General features: G+C 47.2%; 1 protein-coding gene across 1 annotated transcript; it reads left to right on the top strand.

Moving 5' to 3' along the window:
* The first annotated feature begins 11,259 nt into the window (after positions 1 to 11,259).
* LOC125029962 (muscleblind-like protein 3) lies at positions 11,260 to 13,877 on the top strand. The gene is made up of 6 exons (XM_047620155.1): positions 11,260 to 11,343; positions 11,678 to 11,762; positions 11,844 to 11,891; positions 12,376 to 12,555; positions 12,777 to 13,124; positions 13,714 to 13,877. Exons 1-6 carry the CDS (start codon positions 11,260 to 11,262, stop codon positions 13,875 to 13,877), a joined length of 909 nt encoding a protein of 302 aa, XP_047476111.1.
* The last annotated feature ends 6,485 nt before the right edge of the window (positions 13,878 to 20,362 follow it).

Here is a 20,362-nt window from a genome sequence, read left to right as displayed (position 1 = left end):
TCTCTCTCTCTCTCTCTCTCTCTCTCTCTCTCTCTCTCTCTCTCGCTCTCTCTCTCTCTCTCTCTCGCTCTCTCTCTCTCTCTCTCTCTCTCTCTCTCTCTCTCTCTCTCTCTCTCTCTTCTCTCTCTCTCTCTCTCTCTCTCTCTCTCTCTCTCTCTCTCTCTCTCTCTCTCTCTCTCTCTCTCTCTCTCTCTCTCTCTCTCTCTCTCTCTCTCTCTCTCTCTCAGGCACTCCCTCCCTCTTGATCTTACCTCCCTTCCCTGTCTCCCTCCCCCCCCCCCCCGCTCTTCCCTTCCCCTCTCAGCCGCCAACTCGTAACCTACGCCTTAATTTCTCCTCGTCTACCTCACCAAGTTGTCCAAACTCTCCTCTCTCGCTCGTTCGCTGGCTTCAGTTGTCCTCCTTCCTTCCATCAGCGTCAGCCGGGCCCATTCCGCCCCTCGCTCTTTCAGGGGAGCCCGCCTTCAATATCTCCGAGAGGCGTGCGTGCGTTCTCTCTCTCTCTCTCTCTCTCTTTCTCTCTTTCTCTTTCTCTTTCTGTCTCTCTCTCTTTCTCTCTCTCTCTCTCTCTCTCTCTCTCTCTCTCTCTCTCTCTCTCTCTCTCTCTCTCTCTCTCTCTCTCTCTCTCTCTCTCTCTCTCTCTCTCTCTCTCTATCTTTCTCTCTTTCTCTCTCTCTCTCTCCCTCCCTCTCTCCGTTCCTCTCTCCCTCTTCCTCTCCCACTTTCGATCTTTATCATTCTCCCCTCTCCTTCTCTTTTATCCTCTCTTTCTTTCTTCCCCTCCCTCCATTTTTCCCTCTTTCTCTTCCTCTCATTGCTACATTGCTGCTGATCATACGTCCGACATTTCCACATTCACATGTATTTTCCTTTGATAATACCTGTTCACTTTACCATTGCCTCCCCCCCTTCTTCCCGTTTTCTTTTTAAAAAGGAAAACGGGATTTTTTTTTTTTTTCATGCTTGCAAGGAAAAAAATATTCCCACGTACACACACACACCTAAAAACAATTTTTCTTTCTTGTTTCCATTTTCTCTTTCCTGTTTTCTGTTTCTGTCTTGGCACTTCTGTTTTTTAACCCTCCTCCTCTATTCCTCCTTCTTCACCCATTCCCCTATCCCCTTTATTTTCTCGTCTGCATTATCCCCTTTTCTATATCCCCTATTTCATGTGTTATTTTTCTTATCCATTCTTCTCCCTTTCCTCACCCTCCTTCCCTTTCCTCTTTTGCCTTTCCCCTTTCCCTCTCCCTTGTTCCTTCTACCCCCCCTTCTATCTCTCCTCTGTCCTCTCTTTCCTTTCCCCTCTTCTCTTTTGTCCCTTCCCTCTCCCCTCTTGATTTCCCCTTCTTCCCTCTCCTCTTCACTCAAAATTCAGGCTCACTGTAAATCTACTTTCCTACCTATAGAAATTGACAGATAGATAGATAGATAGATTCAATAACGTGTAAATATGAGAACTAGTTGATAGATAGAAATTCGATAACCTACATTTTTAAGTGATTTTCTCCTCTTTCTTTCCTCTTGCTTTTTTGTCTGTCTTTCTCCTCATCTTCGTTTTTCTTTCCTGTCTCCCCTTCCTTCCGTCTTTCTTTCACAGTGGTCCTGTCCCTTTTTTTTCTTATTATTATATCTTTTCTCCTCTCAGTCGTTTCTCTTCTTCCATTTCCTCCTCTCCCCCACTTTCTTACTTACTTTCCTTTCCTCCTTTTTCTATTCCTTTCCCTTCCTTTCTCCTCCTTGTTCCTTTTCTTTCCCTTCCTTACTCCTCCCCCCCCCCCTTTCTCCTCTCGCCTCATCTTCCTCTTCCTTCCCTTCCTGTCTCCCCTCTCTCCCCCTCCTCCCCTTCCTCCTCCTCCTCCTCCTCCTCCTCCTATTTCGCCTCCTACTCCTCCTCCTCCTCCTCCTCCTCCTCCTTCGCCTCCTCCTCCTCCTCCTCCTCCTCCTCCTCCTCCTCCTCCTCCTCCTCCTTCTCCTTCTACTCTTGCTTAGTTTACTCTGGAAATTTCTCTTCATCGTCTGGTTTTCATTCCTCCTCGTTCATTTTCTCTTGCCTCTGCTTCTCATTTTACATCTCTTTATTATCCCCCTCCTTCCTCGCCTTTTTTCTTTCTCATTATCCCCTTCCCATTCTCTTCTCTTTTTTCTTCTATTCGTTATCCTCCTTTTTCTTACTCCTTCTCTCTTCCACTCATTACCCCTCATCTTTCTTCTTCTCATCTTCCTTCACCTTATTATCTCCCTCCTTTCTCGCCCCTTTTTCTTCTCATCCTTCGCCCCTTACTTCCTCTCTTCCTTTTTTCTTACTAAATTTTTCACCCCTTCCCACCTTCCTCCTCCTTCCCTCCTCCTTCCGATCTCCTTCCCTCTTCCTTCCCCCTCCTTCCCTCCTCCTTCCCTACTCCTTCTCCCTCCTTCCCTCCTCCTTCCAGTCTCCTTCCCTCCTCCTTCCGCCTTCTTCTCTCCTCCTTCCCTCCTCTTCCCTCCTCCTTCCCTCCTCTTCCCAATCTCCTTCCCTCCTCCTTCCAGTCTCCTTCCCTCCTCCTTCCAGTCTCCTTCCCTCCTCCTTCCAGTCTCCTTCCCTCCTCTTCCAGTCTCCTTCCCTCCTCCTTCCGCCTTCTTTTCTCCTCCTTCCCTCCTCTTCCCTCCTCCTTCCCTCCTCCTTCCCTCCTCTTCCCAATCTCCTTCCAGTCTCCTTCCCTCTTCCTTTCGCCTTCTTCCCTCCTCCTTCTCCCTCCTTCCCTCCTCCTTCCTCCAGCCCCAGCATGTTACCAATACTCCCCTCGACCAAGTCCCTTCATAGCGGTAGAATAACTGCATTAATAGCCACAACAACGTGTAATATTCTGCTTAAGCGTCTCTCATAAGCCAATATGGTATTCAGAAGCTCGGCTATCCTCTCCTCGCTGTTTATTTCTTCTTTTTTTCTCTCTCATTATCTCTCTTTCTTTGTTTTTACTTTCGATCTCTCTATCTGTTTGTTATCGCTTTCTTTCTCTATCTATCTATCTATCTATCTATCTATCTATCTACCTCTCTCTCTCTCTCTCTCTCTCTCTCTCTCTCTCTCTCTCTCTCTCTCTCTCTCTCTCTCTCTCTCTCTCTCTCTCTCTCTCTCTCTCTCTCTCTCTCTCTCTTTCTCTCTCCCTCTCTCCCTCTTCCTCTCTTTCTCTCTCAATCTCTCCCTCTTCCTCGCCGTGCCTCCCATCTATCTATCCATCCAATAACCTATCTATCCTATCTATCGACCCATCCTACCTACTTATATGCCCATCTATCCACCCATATATCCATCCATCTATCTATTTACCCATCTATCTATCTTTCATCGCATCCTTGCTTCCAGCGGTTATTCTCGAAGACCTTTTCTCTTCAATAACCTCACGAGGAGAAAAAAAAAAAAAGGAATTTGTAGGAAGCGAAGCAAAGAACACAATTCACTCTCGATTATGTCACTGCGGAGCTCAGCGAATTCTTAATAGAATTCCTATTTCGTTGTGGGTTGGCATGGGTGATCGGGTGGGCTGGGATGGGTGGAAGGTGGGTTGGTGGGTTGGCATGGGTGATCGGGTGGGCTGGGATGGGTGGAAGGTGGGTTGGTGGGTTGACATGGGTGATCGGGTGGGCTGGGATGGGTGGAAGGTGGGTTGGTGGGTTGACATGGGTGATCGGGTGGGATGGGATGGGTGGAAGGTGGGTTGGAGGGTTGACATGGGTGATCGGGTGGGATGGGGTGGGGGGAGGGTGGGTTGGAGGGTTGACATGGGTGATCGGGTGGGATGGGATGGGTGGAAGGTGGGTTGGAGGGTTGACATGGGTGATCGGGTGGGCTGGGATGGGTGGAAGGTGGGTTGGTGGGTTGACATGGGTGATCGGGTGGGATGGGATGGGTGGAAGGTGGGTTGGAGGGTTGACATGGGTGATCGGTGGTTTGGCATGGGTGATGGGTGGGTTAGGATGGGTGAAAGGTGGGTTAGGATGGGTGAAAGGTGGGTTGGTGGGTTGGTATGGGTGATTGGGTGGGTTAAGATGGGTGAAAGGTGGGTTTGGATGGGTGATGAGTGGGTTGGGTGAGAGGTGGGTTGGATCGGGACAGATGATAAGTGAATCGGCCAGGTGAGAAGTGGGTGTCATGGCGTGGGTGATAGGTGGGTGGGCTGGGATAAGTATGACAAGTGGGTAGGTTGGTTGGCCTGGTAGGTAGGTGGGTGGACTGAAGCCTCGGAAAAGAAGGGGAAGGACAGATGGATAGATAGATAGATAGATAAATAGATAGATAAATAGATAGATAGATAGACAGCTGGTGAGAAGCGAAGTGAATAGGTCAAAGGAAAAGATGTGAAATGCGAAGGTCATGCAAGGTTCCAGGCACGTCCATTATCAGCTGCCGTCTTTAATGCATGGCCAACTACGCGTCATTTCACGGATGGGTCAAGGATAGGGCAAGTTTGATGGACTTCGGGAATTGGTAAGGGAGGAAGGAAAGAGAAGGGGGGGGGGGGGAGGAAAGGATGGGGATAGGTAAGGGAGGAAGGAAAAGGGAAGAAGGTGAACAGATAAGGGAGGAAGGAAAATGGAAGAAGGTGAACAGATAAGGGAGGAAGGAAAGGGGAGGAGGGGAACAGGGAAGGGAAGAGGGCCAGGAAAGGGAAGGAGGGAAATAGGTAAGGGACAAAGAAAAGGGAAGGAAAGGGAAATAAGGGAGGCACTTCCTCTCGTAGTGGAATTTTCTCTCTCCCTTACCCTAGAGGAAGGTAAATAAGGGAGGAAATATGGTGTTATCCCTCCAATTATCTCTTCATTAGGTAACATCGAAGTGACCTCAAGTTCCCCTCAAGTGCGATGATCTTTCCCCTCTTTACCCCGTTCGTGCCGAGGCCATCTTCCCCATCTCTCCTTTTCCCCTCACTCTTCCATCACTAATCTCCCAAAATATGTCTTTATCGGGCGGCATATCGAGCCCTTTGGCCTCCCCTGAGTAATCTCCTCGCCTAACCCAGCTGACTTGTCTGTAATGCGTTCATTTCTTCACGCGGGCCCCTTTTTTTTTATTTTCGGGGATCCCCTGACATTACTTTACTGTCTCTCTTTCTTTCTCTCTGTCTGTTTCTCTCTTTCTCTTCTCTTGTCTTGTCTTTCTTCCTTTTTATTTCTCTCTCTCTTTCTCTCTCTCTCTCTCTCTCTCTCTCTCTCTCTCTCTCTCTCTCTCTCTCTCTCTCTCTCTCTCTCTCTCTCTCTCTCTCTCTCTCTCTCTTTCCTTCCCTCCCTCTCCCCTCTTTCCTCTCCCCTCTCTCCTCTCCCCATTTCCTTTCCACCTCCATCTGGTCCTTCTTCCCTCGCCCCTTCTCCCCTCTCCCCTCTCCCCTCTCCCCTCCCCCCTCCCCCCTCCCCCCATTCTCTCATTTGGAGGAAGTTCTCCAAATCTGCTTAAATAATGACGATAATTACATTCCGTGGGTAATTATTCGTTTCTTTGGCCTGGACGTTTTTTTAATCTGATTTTATAGTATGATGAAAGACGGGAGCTGACGCCCGCAGCCTCTCTCTCTCTTTCTCTCTCTCTCTTCTCTTCTCTTCTCTTCTCTTCTCTTCTCTCTCTCTTCTCTCTCTTCTCTCTCTTCTCTCTCCCTCTGTCCCTCCCTCCCTCCCTCCCTCCCTCCCTCTTTCTATTTAATTATATATCTTTTTATTGTCTCTCCCTATCCCCCATTCCACCGTTCTTCCTCCCTCTTTCTCTCTTTCTTTTCTTTCTCCATTTATTTAGTTTCTCCTTTCCTTTACCTATTTTCTTTAGATCTGACGTTCATCCACTTTTCTCTATCTACTTTTCTGAGAAGAGGCTGTATGGGATAGAGGAGAGGATGAGAGAATAAGTGTAGAGGAGGAGAAGATAAGGGGAAAAGAGGATAAGAGAGGATAATAAAAAAGGGAGAGGAGATAACAGGAGATGATAAGGGACAAAGGGGAAAGAATGAGAAAGGGTGAAATGGGAAGTGAGGGGAAACAGAAAGGGGAAAGAAAAGCTGAGGATAACGGGAGAGAAGGGTAAGTTGAGAGAGTGAATGAGTGAGGAGGAGGGAGGGAAAGAGCGAGTAGGAAGGAGAAAGAAAAAAAGGAAAGAGAGAGAGAGTAGGAGGGAGGAAGAGAGAAAGAGAGAGAGGGAGAGAAAGAGGGAAAGAGAGAGAGAGAGAGTAGGAGGGAGGAAGAGAGAAAGAGAGAGAGGGAGAGGGAGAGAGGGAGAGGGAGAGGGAGAGGGAGAGAGAGAAAGAGAAATAAAAATAAAAAGGAAAAAAGAGAGAGGAGGAAGGGGGAGAGGGGAAGGTGAAAAAAGAGAGAGTACACGAGATAAAAGGAAGAATGTGTGTAGTGTAGAGAAGAGTGTAGTAGTCCGGGCCTTGCGCACGATAATGGCGCTCGTAAGACAGGGGGGGGGGAGTGAGAAGAGTGTGGCGGGGAGGGGGAGTAAGGGAGTCAGGTAGGGGGGGGGAGGGGAGAAGGGGAGTGTGCTGTGGGGGTTGAGGTGGGGTGGGGGGAGAGGAGGGGGAGGGGTGGGGGCCACACACCGGCTATTGATTGGCAAATGTTACCGACAAGTGATCCCCTGTTTAATCTAACTGCAGGTGTACCGAATTACAAGACTTTTCGTCGTGTTTATCGTGAATTCTCGTCGGAATTAACGAGGTTTAGATATTTTTTCACTCTACTTTCCTACCCCCCCTCCCCCCCCCTAGCCCTCCTCTCTCAATCTCTCTCGCTCTCTTTAGTTCTCTCTTTCTCTCTCTCCCTCACTATCTCCGTCTTCCTCTTGTCCAATTACTCTCTCATTTACTTGTCCTACTTGAATCGCCATGCAGGATCTACTACTGTGGGTGTACACTGAGCTACACTGACTTTGCGCTGCCCTTCCCTCCAATCCTCCCCTTCCCTCCTCCCTCCTCCCTCCCATTCTCTCTCTTTCCTTCTACTCTCTGTTATCTCCCTTGTTTTCCCTCCCTTCTTGCCCCTTTGCCTCCAGCTAGTTTTCTTCCTTCCTTTCCCTTAGTTTTCCGTGTGTTTTCTCTTCCATTTCTACCCCGCTTTACTCCTTCTCCTTTGACCCCCCTCTTCCTCCTTTCACTCAAATCCTCTTAGGCTCTCCGCCCTTTTCTTCATCTCTTCTCATTCCCTCTTTCATTGCCCTTCCTCTCTTTTCTTTTCCCTTTCCTCTCCCTCGCGTTTCCCTCTTCCATATCTTACCCCATCTTCCCCAACACAACCCCACCCCCTCCTCACCATCTTCCCCAACCTCTCATCCCCATCCACCTTCCCCCACACCTTCTCTCATCTTCACCCTTCCCTCTTCCCCGCTTTCCTCCATCTTCTTCCCCCATACATCCCCTCCCACCCATTCCCCTTTATTCTTCCAACCCTTCTTCTCTCTCCCCAGTCCTCCGCCTCTCCCCCTACTTCTCGCCACCTATCCCTGTCCCTCTCGTCCCAATCCCCCCCCTTCCCCCATATTCTTCCCCCTCACTACTTGTCTTCCCACCCCATTCTACGTTCACCCCAACATCTTACCCAATTCCTCCTGTCCTCAGTCACCCCTTTCTATTCCACCCATCTACCCCCCTTCTAAACCTTCCCCACTTTCTCCTACATCCCCATTCCCTTCTACCCCTCCCATCCCCTCCCACCTTCTTCCCCACCCTCTCCTACCTCCCCATCCCAATCTACCTCCTTCCCCACCCTCGCCCACCTCCTTCCCCACCTTCTCCTACCTCCTTCCCCACCCTCTCCCACCTCCTTCCCCACCTTCTCCCACCTCCTTCCCCACCCTCTTCCACCTCCTTCCCCACCCGCTCCTACCCCCGCTCCTCATCTTCCCCCTCCCATCCCCCCCTCCCCGCCTGACTCCGGTGGGCCCTGTTGCTTGCTCGTTCCTCCTCCGCGTGGTCGCCGGGCTGAAGGGAAAGAGAGCTCCGCCTCGTCTGTGACACTTAGCCACATCTGCTGAGCAAACACTTGCCGCTTCTTTGCAGATTGTTTGCCTTGACTCTTTCATAAATAGCGTACTCGTGAAAACGCCCAGAAAACCACGTGTCTGGAAATGTTTTAGACAAACGCGATGCTCTTTGATATCGCTGAGCGCCCTTTTTCTTCTTCTTCTTCTTTTTCTTCTTTTTTTCGTGTCTTTTACTGCCTGGATATCTGGCTTATTCGTTTTCTTTCTGTATATCTGTATGTCTGTCTATCTTTCTCTCTTTATCTCTCTCTCTGTCTATCTCTCTTCTTCTTCTTCTTCTTCTTCTTCTTCTTCTTCACCCCTCCCTCGCCCCTCCCCTCCCTCCCTCCCTCCCTCCCTCCCTCCCTCCCTCCCTCCCTCCCTCCCTCCTCTCTCTCTCTCTCTCTCTCTCTCTCTCTCTCTCTCTCTCTCTCTCTCTCTCTCTCTCTCTCTCTCTCTCTCTCTAACCTCCCCCTCCGCCCCCTCTTCTATCCTCTCCCCACTTCCAGTGCTGTGTCCCCCTCATGTGTTCGACAACATCATTACTCTTACCCTCTGCGAGTGAACTCTCCACCCCCCTCCTCTCCCTACCCCTCCCCTCCCTCCCCTCCTCCTCTCCCACCGCCAGCAACCCCCCTCCCCTCGTTTGTATCCCCCCCCCCACTCCCTGTGCCCTCCGGGAGAAAAATCCCCTGCCCTCCATCTCCCCTTCCGTTCCCCTCCCACCTCTTATTCCCTCCACGAATATGCTTCCCCAGCTCCCTCCCCTTCCCTCCTTTCCCTTGCTTGTTATATTCCCCACTCCCATCCCTCCCCTCCCCTCGTATTCCGCCCTCCCGATACCCTCCACAAGCGCCCTCCCTTTCCCCAATTCCCCCTCAGTCTCGTCCCCGTCGCTCACGCCATCTACGAGTTAAATCTCTAACCCGCCCCTTCCCCTCCCCTCCCCCCCTCCCCACCCGTTCTCTCCCCACCCGTTCTCCCCCCTCCCTGCTCCTCCCGTCCCCTCCCCTCCCCCCATCCGTTATCTCCCCTCCCCCCCATCTCCCCACCCGTTCTCTCCCCTCCCACCTTCCCCACCCGTTCTCTCCCCTCCCCTCTCTTCCCGTCCCGTCCCCTCCCCTCCTCTCCTCTCCTCTCCTCTCTTCACCTCACTTCATTTTGTACTCTATAAAGTATCTCCATAAAAAGAGATGTCAACATGATGATGGAACGCCGGTCTCCAGGGGCCCTCCCATCGGCCTGTACTGCCCCGCGCCCTGCTACTCACGCACTTAGGGATGAGTGTCATTTCATTAACATTTTAAGCGCTCTCTATCTGCCCGTCTGCTTGAATGCCTGTCTATCTGCCTGGCTGTCTGTCAGATTCTCTTTTTCTCTCTTCTTTTTAATTTATATTTATCTATCTATCTCTTCCTCGTGTTTTCTCTCTCTCTCTCTCTCTCTCTCTCTCTCTCTCTCTCTCTCTCTCTCTCTCTCTCTCTCTCTCTCTCTCTCTCTCTCTCTCTCTCTCTCTACTTACTATAACTTGTTTGTACGTGTGCCATTATGTGTAATTACTCGTGTATTTAAAATGTGTACAAAGATGTTTATTTGCGTCAAAACTTTCATCGTTTTAAATGATAAGAACATTTTTAAAACATTTTTTTTCGTGAACTGATTCCCTCCACCGAACCAGCACATCTACATATACACTCTACATCAACTATTAATGACACTTACATCATAGTGGCTTTATAGTGGTACTTGGCACCTACAGGGCCTGCCAGGTGCTAGAGCTGTGACATTATGATAACAAAGATAATCTTGTGTAACCTCCCTTTTGGTCCTAAACTTTGCTTTATACAGTCATCGCCAATTCAGATGAAATACGAAACACCCTTCATAATTTTATCTTTTGCTTATTATTAATTCACCTCAAGATAACCCTTTTAAGATTAATGTTATACCGGGATGATATGCTAATAGTAAAACATGATCCTTTAGGAGAAGCCACCCTCATCTCTGCCCCCCCACCCCCCTTTCCCCCAGCATCTGCCCGCTCCCGCTCTTGTGTCCGCTATTTCATCTTGATACCCCGCCCCCCCCCCCCCATCATTTCGTCTAACCCCAACGCCCTCCACCTTTTCGATTAACACCCCCCCCCCCCCCGCCCGAATTTCGTCTAACCCTCCCACGGCCTCCCCCCCCCCCATTTCGTCTAACCTCTAAGCCTCGCTTCCCCCATTATGTCTAACCCCCCCCATACCACCCCCATATCGTCCAACCCCCATACCCTTATTTCATCAAACCCCCCCTTTCCATTATCCGTTAATACTATTTCAAATACCATCCACCCATTCCACTACCCTCCTCCTCCTGCCCCCCCCCCCCCCACTGCCACACGACTATACCCACCCGCCTGTACGACTCACCCATTTAAACGGCTTTACTATACAATTTGGACTTCCTTGTATCAGAATGACTATTATTATTAGACTTTGAGACGGCAGTATGTACGTACTCATTATTAATCCAGTAATTCTATTGTCCCATCAGCAGTAGCGTAGCCAAGCAGCAGTGAGCAGCAGCAGAAGCAGATGGAAAGCAGTCTGCCGCATAACCTTTATACAGTGAACCTTTGATTAATTAGTAGAAGCCTTAGATGATATCGCTATTATGTACCCCCGACTGTATCTTTTATCTGTAGATGTATAGATATATATCGAGAGAAAATTAATTATATCGTTAATAGTTATAAATACACATTGTTATTTTTTCAAAAGTCATAGATATTTGCCTTTTGCTTTGTTTTCTCATATAATTTTAGGAAGGGTTGTGTAATACTGATGATCATAGCAGAACAGTGTTAAAACAGTGATGGTGATGGTTATATGGCCTAATACAATATGGACAAAAGTGAGAACGCTAACATGGCCTTTTTATGAACATTTATTTCATAAAAAGAATAATCTTAATGGTGTCATCTTTTCAGTATTATTTCATTAATGAACTTGTATCATTACTAACACCAGCTATTAGATTTTAAAAATAAGAATTGTACATATAGTCTTCATCCATCAGTCGTTTGTCGTTGTTTTCTGTGTTAATACTGTGCTGCTGATCATCAAACCTTTCAGTAGGGTTATAAAGTCAAAGCTTGTTTCCTTTGTGTTCAAAATCTACGTTCACTTACCGAGTTAATCACCAGGCAATCTATTTTCCTCTTCCATTAGGATTTAGAATCAAACCAGATACCGAAACGTGAGGCGGCGGAGCTGTGCGAGTGAGGGTTTGGGATGTCTCATGAGGAGAGTAGGGATTCATGTGGTTTTCATGAGGTATTTGCGTGCGAGGAAGGTATTCCTGAGTGTGCCTTTGTGGTATGTCTGTGTGCGTGTGCGCGGTATCATGTGGCACTGTAATATCTATCGTAAATTCAGTTTTCAATTGAATTCAGTGTAGTCACTCTACAGTTTAAAATTTGGTGTTAAGGGTTTTTTAAGGGTAATGAGTGCATGACATGTCACCTGAATTTCCTTAAAATGAGATGATAATGATAACGATCCGTTCCGGTCACTACTCCGAGCGTGAGAGAGATCCCTCGCCCTCCTCGAAGCTGCCGTCGCCGCCGCAACACTTCAACCTCCACTGACACTGCACACTAAGCACACCCTCATTAGGGTCGGGGGAATTCATCTCTCACTCTTATTACAGTTGCTGGACACCCTGCAAGTGTGCCGCGATTTTAAGTACGGCCAGTGTGTGAGACCAGCCTGCAAGTTTGTCCATCTCCTTGAAGGTATGGAGGTGATCTCGAGACATTTCTCTCTGGTCGTCTAATTTTTGGTTATCACTTTTTCCAGTTTATTGGGGAACACAGCAGTGACCTTTGAGGCGCACACCCCTCGTAAGACCGTGTTCAATGACCGTACTGCTTCTTGGCTACATACGCTTCTTAGTGATCATGAGATAAACAAGACGTATAGTTGGCTTACCCTTTTTTTCAAGCAGATAAAACTACCTCAAGACATCTGGGCGCAGTGTTGTTGATCTCTGTGAACTCGAACTTGAGGATAGTCGTAGAGAATGTTCTAGATTCCGTCTTTCAATTAGTTTCAGCTGTGATTTTTCTTTTTTTTTTCTCTCTTTTTTTTTTTTTTTTGAAAATTAGAGGTGATCATGAAATTCCCCCCTATCCCCAATCATTTTTTTTTAAAATGAAATGAGAGATCAGGTAAAATTATTATTTTTTGGATAAGTGATAGCTGTAGTCATTGTTTTTTTTTTTTTGTTTGTTTATTTAAATCATGCTAGTAAAGTACGCACCACGCGTGATGATAAAACAGCGAAAAAATCACTCACTGCAACCACCTCAAATCACGTATAGGCTGTGCAAAACAAAATCACGGTAGTTTTACGTCAGTCACCCCATAACCAGGAGGAGGAACAGCCGGCCTCCGTTTCCCTGCGTCTTGTTCCAGGAAAACCCTCACTGCGAAGACCAGTGAGGAAATCCCAAGACGGAAAATGCCTGTCTGGCTGTTCCCCTTCTGTCTGTGGCGTGGCTGTTAAACCATCAGTGTTCCTAGACTGTCAGTGTTTGTCTGTTCGTGTCAGTGCCCGTTCATAGCAGTGTCACGGTAGTTTTCTCTGCAGTTGTAGTATTGTCTTTCTAGCAGAAGAGCGTTGTGATATATACATTGCTTGGTGATATATATACATATCTATGTACCGCTTTCACCCGTGACCTGCTTAGTGCAGCACAGTGTTGTATTTTGAATATTGGGCATATCTTCCATGTAATATACCCTAGATATAGAAGCTAGACCAGCCCGTAGTGAGATGCTAAGGCAGGGTCGAGCGGCAGTCAGTAACGAATCTCCTGTGCCGGCAGATCACGTAGAGGTGACAGACATGAAGGTGAGTGTCTGCCGGGACGCGGTGAAGGGCAAGTGCGGGCGTGGGCTGTGCAAGTACTACCACCTGCCAGTCGTCCTGCCGCCCGCACCCCTCGACCCGCACTCCGCCCGTGCCCCGCAGTCTGGTCCGCGCCACCACGGTCTCCACAACCCGCCCAACAACCCGCTCATGCTAGACAACGCCCACTACATGGACAACACCACCAAGCCGGCACCAACACCCAGCAACAACAACAGCAGCAGCAACAACAACAACAACAACAACAGCGATCCGGCGACCAACCCTGCCAACGCCTCCAGTATCCAAGTCATCGCCAACTTAAGCAGTTCCAATAATATCATTTGTAACTAGTGATGAAAAAGCGGTGAAGTAATAATAATGTACAGAGAAGCAAAATTTATTCTAGTTCGAAAAAAGATGCATGAAGGAGGCACTGAAACAAAACCTCACATTAGATAACAAGAGAGAGTAAGTGAAGAAGTGTGTCGTGTTGTTGGCTGAGGTGTGGGGGGTTGTGGGGCGTGGGCAGCGCACGAGGCCCGGGACCCCCGGAGCGTCTGGTGCTAGCACAGCCATGCTCACATTATGTGATTTGTCAAGTGTGTCCTTACAGTCCCCTCCCATGGGGATGGGTCAACTCCAGCACTCGTGGATATTTTTTCAAAAAACATAACAAAAAATAAATTTTCACTTTGTTTTTATCTCTTTTATATAAGGATAAGGTAGGAAGAAGATGCCCTTATAAAGGGCTGAGATTAATTATTTTCTATTATGTACCAATGAAACAGACTCTTGGACTGTTGTGCGTACATGACAAAGTCACGTGCCAGTGAAGCCCCCGACAAGCGACCGGCACTGCAGGGAAGTGCCCTCCTACCCCGACACCCGCCAGGCCGAGCCCGGGCACCCGCCGTGCCCTGGCCCACCCGCCCGCATGCTCTACTTCTCCTTCATCAGGATAGTTACGTCTGTACCAGGCAGCTTCCCGGCATAAGTCCAACTACGGCAGTATTCCTTCCCAAGGCCCCCACTCCTCTCCCTTTAACGTAGAGTAAAGTTAAAAGAGTAAATATTTCCTGTACTATGAATCCACAGAGGTGGGCTAAGGACCCCGGGGTATATACCTAACTAGATAAGTAATAGTTTGGGCACCTGTTAGGTCTCATGACAAACCTTAAGTCCGTGTGTGTGTTGGCTGAGCGTGGCGGGTGTCTGCGCGGAGGGCAGTTCCCTCGTAACTGCCAGTGCGCGCTGGTCCATTATCTAGGAGAAGAAACAGCGAGAAGCTCGACTGAACATAGAGGACTCAGAAATGAGGAAGGCGAAAGAGAGAGAGAAGGAAGAAGGAAGTATAGCCTGAGGAAGGAGCAGAGGAAGCGAGGTCACTTATTGATGAAGACCGAAGCAAGAAGGAATCTCTTACTGCAAATATTTTATCAAGTTTTTGGCCTGTTTTACACGAATTGGTTTCTAGTCATTTACCCTTTGTTTTATTTCCTTTTATGCCATGACTAGCTCGGTGAATTTTTAGGGGCTGTGAGAACTTACTACAGTATGTCTGGTTTTATATGAAACTGTATTATGCAAAGCCGTATATGTATGTTGTAGTACTTGTAATGGATAAATTTTTCATAGTTCCTTGTGTTATTTTTACATATAAGAAACTTCAGTGTTTTATTACATGTAAAGTGCCACGATTTTAATGTTCCTGTAATTCAAGCATTTAGGAATCAAAGAGAGGGTATAAGGAGGGTCGAAGGCACTGCTTGCAGAAGTCCCGGCTTTAGAAGTCACCGTTTGGCATTAGTCTGTCCGGGTGGCCTGTTTGTATTTTTATACAAGGATAAATCAGTTGCATGGATTGCATGGCCTATTTGAGAAGAAAACTAAACAACAACAGTACATCGTTTATGCTTAAATATTATATTCATTAAAGTATTCCAAAAGCTCAGCTAACAAAAAGCACAATGCATGAGATATCAAACATATCAATTTTTTCTACTTTAAAGTAAGATATGTAAATCGTGAGGGAAAAAAAAGATATAGGTTATTGCTTATCGTGAAATAACATTGCTTCCCATGTTATTACAGATAAATTCTAATCGAGTGATCAGTCTACTTTGGAGCTGCACCAGTCTCGTCTGCTCAAATGTAAATCTTATCAGTACTTGTCTTGATTATTACTAATATTTTCAATATTGTTTATCATAATTTCCCTTGGCGGTATTATAGTTGCTTATTCGATCACGGTTGAAGAAAAATGAAAGTAAAGTATAACAGAAAGATAAAAACATACGATTGTGAGTGGAAATTTCTCTCTCTTTTTTGTGATATATTTAAAAATAATAAAGCACAATCCAAGACGTTATGTCCAGTAAATGAATACTTAACGACGTGAAGTGTCCATGACATAGGCCCCCCGGACACGCCTGCTCTCTCGCTAGGTCACTTGTTCCGTCAGGCTCAGCCAGGTGGCAGGGCTGTCTCCCATCCACCTCCCCCTTCTCCCCCTACCACTTATCCTTTCTCCATCCCCCCCACCATCCCCTTCATCTCTCCCCCTTCCTTCCTCTCCTTGTCGGTATACTGACACTACAACTACCATTACCATACCCCCCCCCCCCTCCAGTTTACACTAAATCCCACTGCTTGGTCTTGTACATAGAAGCACTAATACTTGGTCATGTACAAACGACTAATAGTACCTGATCATGTGCGCACGACATGTTACTGACTGATCCTGCACATGTGATGATAGTACCTGGTTATGGACACTAATCGAGTTACTATAAAGCCATGTACTCCATGCATAGTAGTACTTGGTCGGCACACATGGCTTGCTACTATCTGCTCACGTTTACATGATCAGTGCTACATGTTCGAGTGCACATGACTTGAGGTACACATTCTTGTACACACAAACAACATTTTTTGGTCATTTATACACAGTATATTTGTTCATGTAAGCATGGCCACTCTGTCCTGGACGTGCATACATGATCTGTAGTACCTGCTCATGTACACACAGACAGTATTACCTGATCATGTATACAAGGTCGGTAGTATCAGGCCATGTAGATGTGATCAGCAGTACTAGGTCGTCTGTACAGTCAGTGGTGCTAAGACATGTGCCAATAGTCAGCCATACTTGTTTTACGCACGAATATTGCTGACTAGGTGTATGGTTAGTACACTGGCAATGTGCAAAAAGTAAAAAGTCCTCAGTCCAGTCCACAAACACAGCAGGCCCCTCGCAACACCCACGTCCCCTCAGAGTCGCCCATCCAAGCACAGTCATAGTCTACAAGATCACTCCCAACCTCACCTGAGCCACCGGCTGAAGCCTACCACACAGTTAATGTCGGTCTCCACCAGCACGCTTGCTGTATTTTAGGATCTAACTTCAGCCATGTGATAAGAGGAGCTGTAGGTGGTGCCGCGCCGGGTGCCCTTGCCCATGCGTGCGGGGGCACTGCAGGCGTCGGGGCACGCCTCAAGTCACGCTCACAATCCGGCCATGCAGGGTACAACTTGGACCCTAGAGTTGCGCTTGCTTCACAGTCAAATGTAGGGGCTTTTTCTTCAGAGTGCATCATCCAAACTGCAGGCTTCATGATGTCACTGCTTCCCAATCCCTAGCGGCTCCTGGCTAGAACTGGAAAAAGATTTGTGATCTCGGCATTGTCTGTGCCGCACAGAACACCAGTAGCTGGTTAACATGGGTGAGCCACGGCAGCCGGCTAGGGTTGTTCCTGGCAGGACCTCGCACAGCAGGAGTTTGACTGGGTGTCGACAGTAGAGCTGTGTTGGGTCCTGCCTTGCCACTTCCTGCCCTTCCCTCGCCCCCTTGCACCAGTAAGTCGAACAAGCAACCCTTGTGTGGCATTACTGGCAAGGGTGACCACTAAGGGCAAGGGGTGGCATCTGCATGTAACCAGTTATCTAGTGGGTAGTCCACGTAGGTCCCCTAGCACCCTAGCTTCTATTGTAGTGTGTAGGCTTGGGGCACAAGTCCCCGCACACTTGCATGTTAGCACCTTGCTTACCAGGTTTAACTGTATCAATGTGAATAGATCTCCTGTAACCTATAAATGATGCTCCTATATTCTGTATGTTAGAGCCGCGCCCTCCTGATGGCGAAGGGTTGCCTGCTGCCGCCCCAGCCGCCCGCCCGCGCGTCCGCACTGCCTGGCGCCCCCGACCCATCCTCGGGGCTGGTCATCGGGCCAGCATACTCACTGTGGCAGGACATCTTACTCCAGTATCTTACACTCATTTATAATCACGTCTTAGCCAGCCAAGCAAATTTATATATGTACATATAAACTTTGCCAAATCTAACCAAAGTCATAGTGAGGACCGGGTATGGAGGGCAGTAGAATTTTACGAGGAAGTCCTCACGAAGCCAAATCAAAACTGAGCGCCATATATATATATATATACATATAAATATTATCTGTGTAAGTCCTTCACAGTCGTATTGCCCTTCGTGAGGGCCGTCCACGTAAGATCTGTTCCTTGTGATCCTGTTGGCCTTCCCAAGCCACAGCGATGTCTTGACACTTGGGCATGAGTCGCATGACCCTCGGTTATTGTAAGGTCCATTATAATATGAAGTAATAGTAACATTAATCATAATTATAATCACGATAATCATATAGCCAGTCTGATGACAACTCATGTGGCAGTAGCCCGTACTCCGCTGGGGCACCTGGGTGAGGGGGTTGAGAACACCCTCGCCACGCCCCAGGGGAGTGCGGGCGGCCGCCGCCCACTCTCCTGCCGGTGATAGAGGACAGTCTTCCCACGTCACTGGCCAGGCAATGCATGCTCCTAGTGTCTATTTTATTTTTACTTGAGAATATTTGTACACTGTAATGAACTAAGCCAGTTTTTGAGAAATTATCGTGTTTCCAATCGTCCCCACCTTTGTCAGGGTTGAAATCTCAATGTAGAGAAACACATTTCCATTGTTATTTTTATATTTTATCGATGCTTACTGTTCATTGCTCGTTTAGCAATTAATTTACGCTGGCTTGGTTTTAAAAGTCACAAATTAAGTGAGTTTTATACTTATACATGTTTGTTTTTAATTTAATTTCTATGAATGCTACTCCAAACGTTTAAATAAATGATTTTGATATTTTACTAATGGTATGCTAGCCAGTGTTCAGGCATCTGCCAGAACTGTGTAGTAGAGTGTGGGATTGAAAGTCCCAAACATTTTGTGATATTTTCTTATTGTTATTTAAGTCGATTTCTCTGTTTTCCTGTGACTACTGACGTTGTTATGTTAACTGTTAGGTTAAGGTCGCCGCGTGAAGGGAGTGCTCTCTGGTGGTCGCTGCTGCACGGTGGCTTGCCAACCGCCCGACCACATTACGAGAGGGCCAGTGGCACACACTTTCCAATACCCCAACTGCGCTCACCAAGTCCAATCACCAGTCACCAAGTGGTTTCTCTCTCGAATCTCTTCCTCTCCCCAAGTGTGGCGCACGAGAAAGCGAGACTGTGCCTGCGTCGCTTCATCGAATTAATCTTAAAATAAGAATAGATATTATTAAGAGAGAGAATAATTGTTTAAAAAAAAAGAAGTCTCTTGAGGCATAAAATGGAGAGGACAGTGATAGCAGATTCTTTTTCTTAAATGTTACTGACGTCGTGAGGGACGATAGAATGACGATCCATCCATGTGCTTGTTCTAATAATCTCGTTTAGGTTTGGGTATTGGAAACTCATGCGAACTAGCTCTCACCTCGCCAACAAGCTCCAGCCAAACGCGGTCACGCTCACAACGCCTCTACCTGTACACAGTCCTGGTTTCAATTGCAGGCTGAGGGAGAGGTAACTTAAGGGAATCTTTTTTATTCAGTAATTTGTTGATCTCTCTCGCCTTTTTTTCTATCGTTTCTTTTCCATTTTTAGGGGGAATTATTAAAAGAATAATAATAATGATAAATAATGTTATTATAGAAGGGTGTTCACCAATGCTCAGAGTGTGGTCTCGCGTTTGTGTGTCAGAACGTTCAAAGATGAAGAGCCACGTTTTCTCATCCTCAAGATGAGAACGTGGGCGTGAGGCGTGGGTGGCGTCACCTGGGGGCCCGTGCAACACCCCAAAGACACAGGGGAGAAGAGGGAGGGCGCCGGCTCAAAAACACCGCGGGGGGACGTCCTAAGGCCTGGTTCAGAACCACTGCTATTGTAAAGTTGCCGTAGATTTCACAGAACCTTGGAAGAAAAATCCGATTCCAGTCAAGTGTTTCGTTTTGATTTGTCTTAAATTTTATATTGTATGTATGCTACCCGGGAGCTCATACTTTTAATTTGACTGTTTCTCATATTTTATATATCTAATAGCTACAGAATACTCACTCAAAACCTGGGGAAATCTTTTTAGTCCGAGTAATGTACCTTTCATATAACTTTGAATTAGGAAATTTTATACGTGAGTTCTTTTTAAAGATATACGAAATAGTCCCTCCCTAACCCCGCCTCACACCCGCCCAGACCGCCCGACACTCACCCATGTTGAGCAAACGTTCAACTTCCAGCCTTGACCAGTATTGCTTGCAACGAGGGCAACGTGAGTAGCAGTGCGTGCGCGCGCCAGGCCCGGGCTCACCTTTGCAGCCACCCCTGTAGTGCGGCCGCGGACCCAGAGCGTGTGTCCCAAGTTAGCATCCCCTTTTATACGAAGATGAAGCCCATGGAGGAATAAAAAAAACATAAAAAAATGTATAAAAAAAACAAGGCGGATCTGTGACCTCTTTCAAGATATTGGTAGACAACAGCCAGTAGCCTCTTCTATTGGGCACCCTTGTATCAAATTGTAACGTTTTATCCAATTGTACTAACACTTTACAGGAACAGTGCATTGATACAATCATGCCTCAATTATAGACTACTCATTATAGTTAAGAAATTTTATCCAGCCAATTGTATATCACTAATATGTTAAATGCCAGTTAAGTGAACTGTTGTGCATATCCAAGTTGTATGTTATTTGTACTATTGTGTATGCGTGAAGTCTGAATTATTACTACTTTTAAGTGATAATATCTTGGAAGGTGGCGGGGGCGGGGAGCGGGGCGTCTTAAGGCTGCTTTATACTGTGGCTCTCAGACGTCCAAAGTGCCACAGTGCCAACATCTCACGCCAGGACAAAGCGGAGACCTCCGCACACATACGCGCCGATCCTAACACCAACCACTCAAACTGCAGAGAGCTAAATACAGAGAAAAATATATTACTATATTTGCTTATATATTAAATATATATATATATACATATACATATAATTTTTCATGCTCTTCTATTTTAATCACATTTAATACATTCTAGGACAATATAAAAGGAAATATATATATATATTATAGGATGCGCTTCTCCTGCAAGAGGGTGTTTGTGTCGGAGGCGGCCATGTGGGCTGCCGTCCACCCACCCTATCACACCACCACCACCTGGGCGAACCTGCCT

Source organism: Penaeus chinensis, chromosome 10, assembly GCF_019202785.1.
Source record: "Penaeus chinensis breed Huanghai No. 1 chromosome 10, ASM1920278v2, whole genome shotgun sequence".
Lineage (NCBI taxonomy): Eukaryota > Metazoa > Arthropoda > Malacostraca > Decapoda > Penaeidae > Penaeus > Penaeus chinensis.
The sequence above is the reverse complement of the archived record's forward strand: the minus strand, read 5'-3'. Positions and strand labels throughout refer to the sequence as shown.

Excerpts from the sequence above, each read along its gene's own strand:
- LOC125029962 (XM_047620155.1), top strand. The coding sequence starts at position 11,260 with ATGTCTCATGAGGAGAGTAGGGATTCATGTGGTTTTCATGAGGTATTT. Across the intron at positions 11,344-11,677 it reads TTCCTGAGTGTGCCTTTGTG|TTGCTGGACACCCTGCAAGT; the intron begins GTATGTCTGTGT and ends CTCTTATTACAG. Across the intron at positions 13,125-13,713 it reads CAGCAACAACAACAGCAGCA|TGAAGCCCCCGACAAGCGAC; the intron begins GCAACAACAACA and ends GTCACGTGCCAG.